Source organism: Elephas maximus, chromosome 12 (genome assembly GCF_024166365.1).
Source record: "Elephas maximus indicus isolate mEleMax1 chromosome 12, mEleMax1 primary haplotype, whole genome shotgun sequence".
Classification (NCBI taxonomy): domain Eukaryota; kingdom Metazoa; phylum Chordata; class Mammalia; order Proboscidea; family Elephantidae; genus Elephas; species Elephas maximus.
In genome coordinates, this window is record NC_064830.1 from 61,846,990 (window position 1) to 61,860,744 (window position 13,755).

General features: G+C 40.4%; 1 protein-coding gene across 1 annotated transcript in view; it reads left to right on the top strand.

Annotated features, from left to right (window-relative positions):
• LOC126087487 (uncharacterized) overlaps window positions 1–8,978 on the top strand; it is a 35,332-nt gene extending 26,354 nt beyond the window's left edge. Inside the window, exon 2 of the mRNA XM_049905020.1 lies at window positions 8,922–8,978. Within this exon, the coding sequence (XP_049760977.1) occupies window positions 8,922–8,978 (57 nt within the window). The remainder of the gene's footprint in view (window positions 1–8,921) is intronic.
• Window positions 8,979–13,755: the final 4,777 nt, after the last annotated feature.

Below are 13,755 nucleotides of genomic sequence, written 5' to 3' on the forward strand. Positions count from 1 at the left end.
TTGTTTATAGTTCTTTTATGATTAGGATTTACCCAATTTCTGATACTACAGTAAAGCAGCAATTTTCCTTATCTTTTTTTTTTTTTTGTCTTAAAAAGGTCTCCACCTAGTTGGAAAGGGTCTTTTAAAAGCTTCCCTGGAGCTATAGCTTGGAGACTAGGGCTGGAGGCTTTGAAGGCCTGATCTTGACCACCCTTACCTACCTGTTAACTCATGGTAAAAAAAAACAAAACCAAACTCACTGCTGTCAAGTCAATTTCTGACTCATAGTGACCCTATAGGACATAGTAGAACTGCCCCATAGAGTTTCCAAGGAGCACCTGGCGGATCTGAACTGCCAACCTCTTAGTTAACAGCCATAGCACTTAACCACTACGCCACCAGCATTTCCAACTCATGGTAGGAGACAAGATTAGGTCATCCTGATTCATTTACATATGATTAAGTCACCTAGACGTTTTTGAAAGGCAAAAGATAACTAATTTCTTTCCCTTTTACTGTTCTGGAACTGTTACTTTTACTTTAAGACAAAATTATCTTTTTCTTCAGCCCACTCAACAAATTCTCAACAAATTCTATAAGTATGTTCTAATTTAACCTGAATTTCTTTTCATCAGTTAATTTTTATGCATCACACACAAATTACACAAAAGACACACAGAGACGACTGAGATAATCTTGCAATCTCGACCTCCCAGACAGCCTGGTCACACATAAGATTTACAAATAAGACAGACAAACAGAGCGTGCTCAGGCCAGACAAGCTAGAATGGGAAAGGGGAGATGAGGATGATCTTAGTGAGGTCTAACACATTACTAGGAATATCCGAATCTCTACTTCAATCCTCCAGATACCTCCTATCCCCAATACCAGACGGAGGGGCATCAATCTCCCAAACTAAACATAGATGTCTATATCCACTCCCCAGAACCAGAGTGCACCAACCAGAGAAGACAACATCCAGACACACAAAAAGGATGGCTGCCATGCACTCATATACCTGCCCAAACTCTAGAGTCACCAAGACCAAGAGTCCCGTCTGAGAGAATAGTTTGAAAACAAAAGGAAAGAAGAAGGAGGCGGGGCCAAGATGGCAGAGTAGGTGGACGCTACCGCGGATCCCTCTCACAACAAAGACTCGGAAAAACAAGTGAATCGATCACATACATGACAATCTACGAACTCTGAACAACAAACACAGATTTAGAGACGGAGAACGAGCAAATACGGGGAGACAGCGATTATTTTCAGAGCCAGGAGCCAGCGTACCAGCGGATTTTCTGGAAAAACTAGTTTCCCAGTGATGGCTCAGAGACAGCAGTCCATATCAAACCACATAAAGAAGCAGACCATGACAGCTTCTCCAACCCCCCAAACAAAAGAATCAAAATCTTTCCCAAATGAAGATACAATCCTGGAATTATCAGATACAGAATATAAAAAACTAATTTACAGAATGCTTAAAGACATCACAAAGGAAATTAGGCTAACTGCAGAAAAAGCCAAGGAACACACTGATAAAACTGTTAAAGAACTCAAAAAGATTATTCAAGAACATAGTGGAAAAATTAATAAGTTGCAAGAATCCATAGAGAGACTGCATGTAGAAATCCAAAAGATTAACAATAAAATTACAGAATTAGACAACGCAAGGAAGTCAGAGGAGCAGACTCGAGCAATTAGAATGTAGACTGGGACATCTGGAGGACCAGGGAATCAACACCAACATAGCTGAAAAAAAATCAGATAAAAGAATTTAAAAAAATGAAGAAACCCTAAGAATCATGTGGGACTCTATCAAGAAGGATAACTTGCGAGTGATTGGAATCCCAGAACAGGGAGAGGGGACAGAAAACACAGAGAAAATAGTTGAAGAACTCCTGACACAAAACTTCCCTGACATCATGAAAGACAAAAGGATATCTATCCAAGATGCTCATCGAACCCCATTTAAGCTTGATCCAAAAAGAAAAACACCAAGACATATTATCATCAAACTTGCCAAAACCAAAGATAAACAGAAAATTTTAAAAGCAGCCAGGGAGAAAAGAAAGGTTTCCTTCAAGGGAGAATCAATAAGAATAAGTTCAGACTACTCAGCAGAAACCATGCAGGCAAGAAGGGAATGGGACGACGAATACAGAGCACTGAAGGAGAAAAACTGCCAACCAAGGATCATATATATCCAGCAAAACTCTCTCTGAAATATGAAGGAGAAATTAAGATATTTACAGATAAACACAACTTTAGAGAATTTGCAAAAACCAAACCAAGGCTACAAGAAATGCTAAAGGAGATTGTTTGGTCAGATGACCAATAATATCAGATACCAGCACAATACAAGGTCACAAAACAGAACGTCCTGATATCAACTCAAATAGGGAAAGCACAAAACCAAACAAATTAAGATTAATTCTAAAAAATAAATAAATAAACAAAATAATACACATAACAGGGAATCATGGAAATCAATATTAAAAGATCACAATAATCAAAAAGAGGGACTAAATATAGGAGGCATTGAACTGCCAGATGGAGAGTGATACAAGGCGATATAGAACAATACAAGTTAGGTTTTTACTTAGAAAAATAGGGGTAAATAATAAGGTAACCACAGAAAGGAATATCAACTCCATAACTCAAGAAAAAAGCCAAGAAAAACGTAACGACTCAACTAACATAAAGTTAAACGTTATGAAAATGAGGATCTCACAATCTACTAAGAAAAAGTCTCAGCACAAAAAAGTATGTGGAAAAATGAAATGGCCAACAACTCACATGAAAAGGCATCAAAATGACAGCACTAAAAACTTATTTATCTATAATTACGCTGAATGTAAATGGACTAAATGCACCAATAAAGAGACAGAGAGTCACGGACTGGATAAAGAAACACGATCCATCTATATGCTGCCTACAAGAGACACACCTTAGACTTAGAGACACAAACAAACTAAAACTCAAAGGATGGAAAAAAATATATCAAGCAAACAATAAGCAAAAAAGAAGAGGAGTAGCAATATTAATTTCTGACAAAATAGACTTTAGACTTAAATCCACCACAAAGGATAAAGAAGGACACTACATAATGATAAAAGGGACAATTGATCAGGAAGACATAACCATATTAAATATTTATGCACCCAATGACAGGGCTGCAAGATACATAAATCAAATTTTAACAGAATTGAAAAGTGAGATAGACACCTCCACATTTATAGTAGGAGACTTCAACACACCACTTTCGGAGAAGGACAGGACATCCAGTAAGAAGCTCAATAAAGACACGGAAGATCTAATTACAACAGTCAACCAACTTGACCTCATTGACTTATACAGAACTCTCCACCCAACTGCTACAAAATATACTTTTTTTTCTAGTGCACATGGAACATTCTCTAGAATAGACCACATATTAGGTCATAAAACAAATCTTTGCAGAGTCCAAAACATCGAAATATTACAAAGCATCTTCTCAGACCACAAGGCAATGGAGCTAGAAATCAATAACAGAAAAACGCGGGAAAAGAAATCAAATACTTGGAAAATGAACAATACCCTCCTGAAAAAAGACTGGGTTATAGAAGACATCAAGGAGGGAATAAGGAAATTCTTAGAAAGCAACGAGAATGAAAATACTTCCTATCAAAACCTCTGGGACACAGCAAAAGCAGTGCTCAGAGGCCAATTTATATCGATAAATGCACACATACAGAAAGAAGAAAGAGCCAAAATCAGAGAACTGTCCCGACAACTTGAACAAATAGAAAGTGAGCAACAAAAGAACCCATCAGGCACCAGAAGAAAACAAATAATAAAAATTAGAGCTGAACTAAATGAATTAGAGAACAGAAAAACAATTGAAAGAAGTAACAAAGCCAAAAGCTGGTTCTTTGAAAAAATTAACAAAATTGATAAACCATTGGCTAGACTGACTAAAGAAAAACAGGAAAGGAAACAAATAACCTGAATAAGAAACGAGAAGGACCACATCACAACAGAGCCAAATGAAATTAAAAGAATCATTTCAGATTACTACGAAAAATTGTACTCTAACAAATTTGAAAACCTAGAAGAAATGGATAAATTCTTGGAAAAACACTACCTACCTAAACTAACACATTCAGAAGTAGAACATCTAAATAGACCCATAACAAAAAAAGAGATTGAAACAGTAATTAAAAAACTTCCAACAAAAAAAAGCCCTGGTCCGGACGGCTTCACTGCAGAGTTCTACCAAACCTTCAGAGCAGACTTAACACCACTACTACTGAAGGTATTTCAAAGCATAGAAAAAGACGGAATACTACCCAACTCATTCTATGAAGCTACCATCTCCCTGATACCAAAACCAGGTAAAGACATTACAAAAAAAGAAAATTATAGACCTATATCCCTCATGAACATAGATGGAAAAATCCTCAACAAAATTCTAGCCAATAGAATCCAACAACACATCAAAAAAATAATTCACCCTGATCAAGTGGGATTTATACCAGGTATGCAAGGCTGGTTTAATATCAGAAAAACCATTAATGTAATCCATCACATAAATAAAACAAAAGATAAAAACCACATGATCTTATCAATAGATGCAGAAAAGGCATTTGACAAAGTTCAACACCCATTTATGATAAAAACTCTTACCAAAATAGGAATTGAAGGAAAATTCCTCAACATAATAAAGGGCATCTATGCAAAGCCAAGAGCCAATATCACTCTAAATGGAGAGAACCTGAAAGCATTTCCCTTGAGAACGGGAACCAGACAAGGATGCCCTTTATCACCACTCTTATTGAACATCATACTTGAAGTCCTAGCCAGGGCAATTAGGCTAGACAAAGAAATAAAGGGTATCTGGATTGTCAAGGAGGAAGTAAAGCTATCACTATTTGCAGATGACATGATCGTATACACGGAAAACCCTAAGGAATCCTCCAGAAAACTACTGAAACTAATAGAAGAGTTTGGCAGAGTCTCAGGTTATAAAATAAACATACAAAAATCACTTGGATTCCTCTGCATCAAAAAGAACACCGAAGAGGAAATAACCAAATCAATACCATTCACAGTAGCCCCCAAGAAGATAAAATACTTAGGAATAAATCTTACCAAGGATGTAAAAGACCTACACAAAGAAAACTACAAAGCTCTACTACAAGAAATTCAAAAGGACATACTTAAGTGGAAAAACATACCCTGCTCATGGATAGGAAGACTTAACATAGTAAAAATGTCTATTCTACCAAAAGCCATCTATACCTATAACGCACTTCCGATCCAAATTCCAGTGTCATATTTTAAGGGGATAGAGAAACAAATCACCAATTTCATATGGAAGGGAAAGAAGCCCCGGATAAGCAAAGCATTACTGAAAAAGAAGAAGAAAGTGGGAGGCCTCACTCTACCTGATTTCAGAACCTATTATACAGCCACAGTAGTCAAAACAGCCTGGTACTGGTACAACAACAGGCACATAGACCAATGGAACAGAATTGAGAACCCAGATATAAATCCATCCATGTATGAGCAGCTGATATTTGACAAAGGACCAGTGTCAGTCAATTGGGGAAATGATAGTCTTTTTAACAAATGGTGCTGGCATAACTGGATATCCATTTGCAAAAGAATGAAACAGGACCCATACCTCACACCATGCACAAAAACTAACTCCAAGTGGATCAAAGACCTAAACATAAAGACTAAAACGATAAAGATCATAGAAGAAAAAATAGGGACAACCCTAGGAGCCCTAATACAAGGCATAAACAGAATACAAAACATTACCAAAAATGATGAAGAGAAACCAGATAACTGGGAGCTCCTAAAAATCAAACACCTATGCTCATCTAAAGACTTCACCAAAAGAGTAAAAAGACCACCTACAGACTGGGAAAGAATATTCAGCTATGACATCTCAGACCAGCGCCTGATCTCTAAAATCTACATGATTCTGTCAAAACTCAACCACAAAAAGACAAACAACCCAATCAAGAAGTGGGCAAAGGATATGAACACACATTTCACTAAAGAAGATATTCAGACAGCCAACAGATACATGAGAAAATGCTCCCGATCATCAGCCGTTAGAGAAATGCAAATTAAAACTACGATGAGATTCCATCTCACACCAACTAAAAAAAAAAAAAAAAACTAGACTGGCATTAATCCAAAAAACACAAAATAATAAATGTTGGAGAGGCTGCGGAGAGATTGGAACTCTTATACACTGCTGGTGGGATTGTAAAATGGTACAACCACTTTGGAAATCCATCTGGCGTTATCTTAAACAGTTAGAAATAGAACTACCATACAACCCAGAAATCCCTCTCCTTGGAATATACCCTAGAGATACAAGAGCCTTCACACAAACAGATATATGCACACCCATGTTTATTGCAGCTCTGTTTACAATAGCAAAAAGCTGGAAGCAACCAAGGTGTCCGTCAACGGATGAATGGGTAAATCAATTGTGGTATATTCACACAATGGAATACTACGCATCGATAAAGAACAGTGACAAATCTCTGAAACATTTCATAACATGGAGGAATCTGGAAGGCATTATGCTGAGCGAAATGAGTCAGAGGCAAAAGGGACAAATATTATATAAGACCACTATTATAAGATCTCGAGAAATAGAAAAAACTGAGAAGAACACATACTTTTGTGGCTATGAAGGGGGAAGGGAGGGAGGGAGGGAGAGGGTTTTTTATTGATCAATCAGTAGATAAGAACTGCTTTGGGTGAAGGGAAAGACAACACTCAATACAAGGAAGGTCAGCCCATTTGGACTGGACTAAAAGCAAGGAGGTTTCCGGGATAAAATGAATGCTTCAAAGGTCAGCGGAGCAGGGGCTGGGGTCTGGGGAACATGGTTTGAGGGGACTTCTAAGTCTATTGGCAAAATAATTCTATTATGAAAACATTCTGCATCCCACTTTGAAATGTGGCGTCTGGGGTCCTAAATGCTAACAAGCGGCCATCTAAGATGCATCAATTGGTCTCAACCCGCCTGGAGCAAAGGAAAATGAAGAACACCAAGGTCACACAACAACTAAGAACCCAGGAGACAGAGAGGGCCACATGAACCAGAGACCTACATTATCCTGAGACCAGAAGAACTATTTGGTGCCCGGCCACAATCGATGACTGCCCTGTCAGGGAGCACAACAGAGAACTCCTGAGGGAACAGGAGATCAGTGGGATACAGACCCCAAATTCTCATAAAAAGACCATGCTTAATGGTCTGACTGCGACTAGAGGAATCCCAGCGGCAATGCTCCCCAGACCTTCTGTTGGCACAGGACAGGAACCATCCCCGAAGACAACTCATCAGACATGAAAGGGACTGGTCAGCGGGGGGGAGAGAGATGCTGATGAAGAGTGAGCTAATTAAATCAGGTGGACACTGGAGAGTGTGTTGGCAACTCTTGACTGGAGGGGGGATGGGAAGATAGAGAGAGAGGGAAGATGGCAAAATTGGCACGAAACGAGAGACTGAAAGGGCTGACTCAATAGGGGGAGAGCAAGTGAGAGAAGGGAGTAAGATGTATGTAAACTTATATGTGACAGACTGATTGGAATTGTAAATGTTCACTTGAAGCTTAATAAAAGTTAATTAAAAAAAAAAAAGGAAAGAAGAAGAAAAGTCAAGAAAGTAGACTATTAGAGCGCTCTCCACGGCCTCTTCCTGTTGGAGGCTCACAACTCGCTCAATTTACCAAGCGCTCTCCATGACCCTCTGGGCGGGGTTTGTGACCCACTCAGTGGATGCTCTCTGCAGCTCTATCCAAGATCTGTGACCCCCCCTTGGGACATAGGGTGACCACCCCCTCACAAGGACTCACTCCTTGTCCCCAAACTCATTTTCATGAAAGCCAAATGACTGGAACGCTCTCTGTGAACTCCCCTCTTTGGGCTCGTGACCCGTTCAGTGGAAAGAGGAAAGAAGAAGAGAGAGAGAGAGAAAAAAAAAATGGAGACAAGGTACACAGAAAGAAAGAGGATAAGAAAAGTTGCTAAACAGGGAAGGAGGACTGATGTGAAGAGTCGCCCAAACTTAGCATTTCAAAAAGACACCAGACAAAAGGGTCCAGGGCAGCCGCTTGTCTCTGAGTAGAGGTCTGTTCCAGAGGCTTAGTCCCTCTGGTCCGCGTCCCCCAACTGGGGGCTAATTTGAGCCCCTAGTCTCCTGGCTGACTTGCCAAATTTTGTTACCAATCGCCAGTCTGACACAAAGGGTCCTTGTCTTTTCCCAAGTAAGAATACACGTGAAAGACAAACTTTATTTTCAGCAAGCTTTATTTTGCTTGAGTCAAGCAAAGGGAGTCAGCGGAGGACTAAACCTCTCCAAAAGGCTGACTCAAAAAGGGAAGCAAGGCTAGTGCTTATATGGATTCGGTGGAGACAATAATGACTATTTAGTGGGCTTCTTTTAAGGGGTGGGAACTTCTCAGAATGGCAGTGCATGTTAATTAGGTTGTGTGCACATCTGGAATTCAAGATGGAACCAGCTAATATTCAAGATGGAGTCCTCTCGGCAGCCCTTGGCATCACTTATTATGGGATATAGCTGAAGTGTACTGATCTTTGGCATTACATCGCCATCTTTGGAGGGTAAGGAAGGTTAAACAGTGGTCACACTGTGTTCTTCTATGCATGCGGGAGCCTGTAAAGAAGGGTGAAGGGACTAGAAAAACTAGAAAAAAGGAGATAGTAATTCAAGGGTTGTTTCAGCCTTATCTCATGTTGACAGGGTGTGGTTCGTGTTTACCCAACTTCTAGATGGAAATCTTTTAACAGCTCTTTTGTTCCGCCAGCACAGTTAACCCTATCTGTTTCAGTTCTACTCTGTCCTATAGGGTTGTTATGAGTTGAAATGGACTTTATGACAATGGTTTTGTTTGTTTGTTTTTAGGCAAAAGGAACAGACCAAAAGAAGGCCAGAGATAGCAGCAGACACAACATGTTCTAGGAACAGCAAACAGGTCACGGCTGAAAAGGAGGTCCAAAAAACCAAACCCGCTGCCATCCAGCTGATTCTGACTCACAGCGACCCTAATGAACAGGGTAGGACTGCCCTATAGGGCTTCTAAGGAGCAGCTGGTGGACTGAAACTGCCAGTTTTGGTTAGGAGCCAAGCTCTTAACCACTACACCGCCAGGGCTCCGGAAACAAGGCAGTGAGGGGGAAAGTGGTGGTCAGATACATCCTGGTGGGCCAGACCTTGGAGGGTCTTGTAGGACACTATAAGAAACTTTGGATTTTATTCTGAGCAATATAGAGCCATTAGAAGAATCCAAAGCAGAGGAGTGACAAGATCTGACTTTAAGAGGACCCCTTTAGCTGCAAATCATATATCTAAGGGACTTGTACCTAGGATATATAAAAAACTACTACAACTCAATACTAAAAATACAAATAACTAAAAAATGGGCAGAGAATCTGAATAAACAGTTCTCCAGAGAAGATATACGAGTGAGCAAAAAGCACAAGGAAAGGTGCACCATTAGCCATCAGGGAAATGCAAATCAAAACCATAATGAGATACCACTTTACACCTACTAAGAAGGCTATAATAATAATATTGATAATAATAAAGAGATAGTAACAGGTGTTGGCCATGATGTGGAGAAACTGGAAAATTTACACACTTCTGGTGGGACTATAAAATGGTGCAACTGCTGTTGCAAACAGTTCAACAATTCTCAATAGTTAAGTGTAGAGTTACAATTTGGACATGTTATCAGGAGGGACCAGTTCCTGGAGAAGGACATCAGGCTTAGTAAAGTAGAGGGTTGGCACAAAAAGGAAGACCCTCAACGAGAGTCTTGACACAGTGGCTGCAACAATGGGCTCAAGCATAGCAGAGATTGTGAGGTAGGCACAGGACAGGGCAGTGTTTCGTTTTGTTGTGCATAGGGTTGCTGTGAGTCAGAACTGGCTCAATGGCACCTAACAACAACAACAACCATTTGACTCAGCAATTTCACTCTTAGGTATCTGTCATGGATTGAATTATGTCCCCCCTCCAAAAATTTGTGTATCGACTTGGTTAGGCCATGATTCCCAGTATTGTGTGGTTGTCCTCCATTTTGTGACTATAATTTTGCATTGAGAGGATTAGGGTGGAATCATAACACCACCCTTACTCGTGTCACCTCCCTGATCCAAGGTAAAGGGAGTTTCCCTGAGGTGTGGCCTGCACCACCTTTTATCTCTCAAGAGATAAAAGGAAAGGGAAGCAAGCGGAGAGTTGGGGACCTCATACCACCAAAAAGCAGCACCAGGAGCACAGTGCATCCTTTGGACCTGGGGTCCCTGTGCCTGAAAATCTTCTCGATCATGGGAAGATTGAGGACAAGGACCTCCCTCTAGAGCCGACAGAAAGAGAAAGGCTTCCTCTGGAGACGACACCCTGAATTTGGACTTGTAACCTACTAGACTGAGAGCAAACAAATTTCTCTTTGTTAAAGCCACCCACTTGTGGTATTTCTGTTATGGTGGCACTAGATGACTAAGACAGTATCTACTCAAGATAAATGAAAACCTATGTCTATGCAAAAATTTCTACATGAATGTTCATAGTAACATTTGCCATAATAGCCAAAAAGTAGAAACAACCCAAATGTCCATCAACTGCTGAATGGATAAACAAAATGTAGTCTCTCCATATAATGAAATATTATTCAGCAATAAAAAGAAATGAAGTACTGGTACATGCTACAACATGGATGAACCTTCAAAAACATTATACTAAGTGAAAAAAGTCAGAAACAAAAGACCAATATTATGATTCCATTTATATAACATGTCTAGAACTGGCAAATCTGTAGAGACAGAAATTAGATTAGTGGTTGCCAGGGGATAAGGAGAGGATAGAACTGAGACTGCAGCCAAGAGGTATGGAGGGAGTTTTTGGTGGGGGATAGAAATGGAATTAGATAGTGGTGATGGTTGTACAACTCTGTGAATGTACTAAAAGCCATTGAATTGTACACTTTAAAAGGTTAAATGGTATGATATGTGAAATCTATCTTTTAAAACTATTTAAAAGCGGGGGCAGTGGGCAGGTTGCAAGTCCCTTTAGACACTGCATTGATAATACACATGAGAAGCAGAGTTGGAAGAAAGCCTTCCAGGTAAGAGGCTAACACATTAATCCAGGTGGTGATGGCTCGGGCCAGTGGTAATAGTGTGTGTTCTTAGGTGCCACTGAGTTGGTTTCAACTCATAGTGATCCTATGTACAACAGAACAAAACACTGCCAAGTCTTGCACCATTCTCACAATGGTTGCTATGTTTGAGTCCACTGTTGCAGCCACTGTGTCAATCCACCTCATTGAGGGTCTTCCTCTTTATTGATGACCCTTTATTTTACCAAGTATGGTGTCCTTCTCCATGGACTGGTCCTTCCTGATGACATGTCCAAAACGTGAGACAAGTCTCGCCATCCTTGCTTCCAAGGAGCATTCTGGTTGTACTTCTTCCAAGACAAATTTGTTCATTCTTTTAGCAGTCCATGGTATATTCAGTATATTCATTCTTTTAGCAGTCCATGGTATATCCAGTATTCTTTGCTAACATCATAATTCAAAGATAGTGGAGGTGGGGAAAGTGGTTTGATTCTGGATATATTTTGAAAGTAGAGCCAACCAGATTTCCTGATGAATTGGAAGTGGGCTGCTTGAAGAGACAGGAGTAGAGGGTGACTCCAAATTTTAGTCTAAGAAACTGGAGAATTAGGGTTGCTCTTTGTTGTTGTTGTTGTTAGGTACCGTCGAGGTGGTTCCGTCTCATAGCGACCCTATGCACGACAGAATGAAACACTGCCCGGTCCTGAGCCATCCTTACAATTGTTGTTATGCTTGAACTCATTGTTGCAGCCGCTGTGTCAATCCACCTCATTGAGGGTCTTCCTCTTTCCCTCTGACCCTGTACTCTGCCAAGTATGATGTCCTTCTCTATGAACTGACCCCTCCTGACAACATGGCCAAAGTATGTAAGATGCAGTCTCACCATCCTTGCTTCTAAGGAGCATTCTGGTTGCACTTCCTCCAAGACAGATTTGTTCGTTCTGGCAGTCCACAGTATGTTCAATATTCATCGCCAACACCACAATTCAAAGGGATCAGTTCTTCTTCGGTCTTCCTTACTCATTGTCCAGCTTTCACATGCATATGATGCGATTGAAAATACCATGCCTTGGGTCAGGCGCACCTTAGTCTTCAAGGTGACATCTTTGCTCTTCAATGCTTTAAAGAGGTCCTTTGCAGCACATTTACCCAATGCAATGCGTTTTTTGATTTCTTGGCTGCTGCTTTCATGGCTGTTGATTGTGGATCCAAGTAAAATGAAATCCTAGAAATACACAGAGTCATTATACCAAAAAGAATTAGTCGATCTTCAACCATTTCAAGAGGTGGCATATGATCAGGAACCGATGGTACTGAAGGAAGAAGTCCAAGCTGCTCTGAAGGCACTGGTGAAAAACAAGGCTCCAGGAATTGACAGAATATTGAGATGTTTCAACAAACAGATGCAGCACTGGAGGTGCTCACTCGTCTATGCCAAGAAATGTGGAAGACAGCTTCCTGGCCAACTGACTGGAAGAGATCCATATTTATGCCTATTCCCAAGAAAGGTGATCCAACCTAACGCAGAAATTATAGAACAATGTCATTAATATCACACGCAAGCAAGATTTTGCTGAAGATCGTTAAAAAACGTCTGCAGCAGTATAGCAGCAGGGAACTGCCAGAAATTCAGGCCAGTTTCAGAAGAGGACGTGGAACCAGGGATATCATTGCTGATGTCAGATGGATCCTGGCTGAAAGCAGAGAATACCAGAAGGATGTTTACCTGTATTTTATTGACTATGCAAAGGCATTTGACTGTGTGGATCGTAACAAACTATGGATAACCTTGCGAAGAATGGGAATTCCGGAACACTTAATTGTGCTCATGAGGAACCTTTACATAGATCAAGAGGCAGTTGTTCGGACAGAACAAGGGGATACTGATTGGTTTAAAGTCAGGAAAGATGTGCGTCAGGCTTGTATTCTTTCACCATACCTATTTAATCTGTATGCTGAGCAAATAATACAAGAAGCTGGACTATATGAAGAACGGGGCATCAGGATTGGAGGAAGACTCATTAACAACCTGCATTATGCAGATGACACAACCTTGCTTGCTGAAAGTGAAGAGGACTTGAAGCACTTACTAATGAAGATCAAAGACCTCAGCCTTCAGTTTGGATTGCACCTCAACATAAAGAAAACAAAAATCCTCACAAGTGGACCAATGAGCAACATTGTGATAAATGGAGAAAAGATTGAAGTTGTCAAGGATTTCATTTACTAAGGGTGAGCAGTTTTAGGAAGGAGCGTCAGCAATCAGATCTCAGCATATCAATAGAGGTTTTGTTAGATACACTTTTTCAGGTTAAAAAATTTTCCCTTCTAATCTTTATTTTCTGAGTTGTTGTTAGGTGCTATAGTGTCAGTTCCAACTCATAGTAACCCTGTGTTGCTATGAGTACCAAATACCAATGGGTCCTGCACCATCCCCCAAATTGTTGCTATGCTTGAGCCCAGTGTCGTAGCCACTGTGCCAATCCATCTTATTGAGGGGCTCCCTCTCTTTCACTGATTCTCTACTATGTTGTTGTTTTCGTTAGGTGCTGTTGAGTCAGTTCGACCCATAGTCACCCCATGTTCAACAGAATGAAACACTGCCCTGTCCTGCGC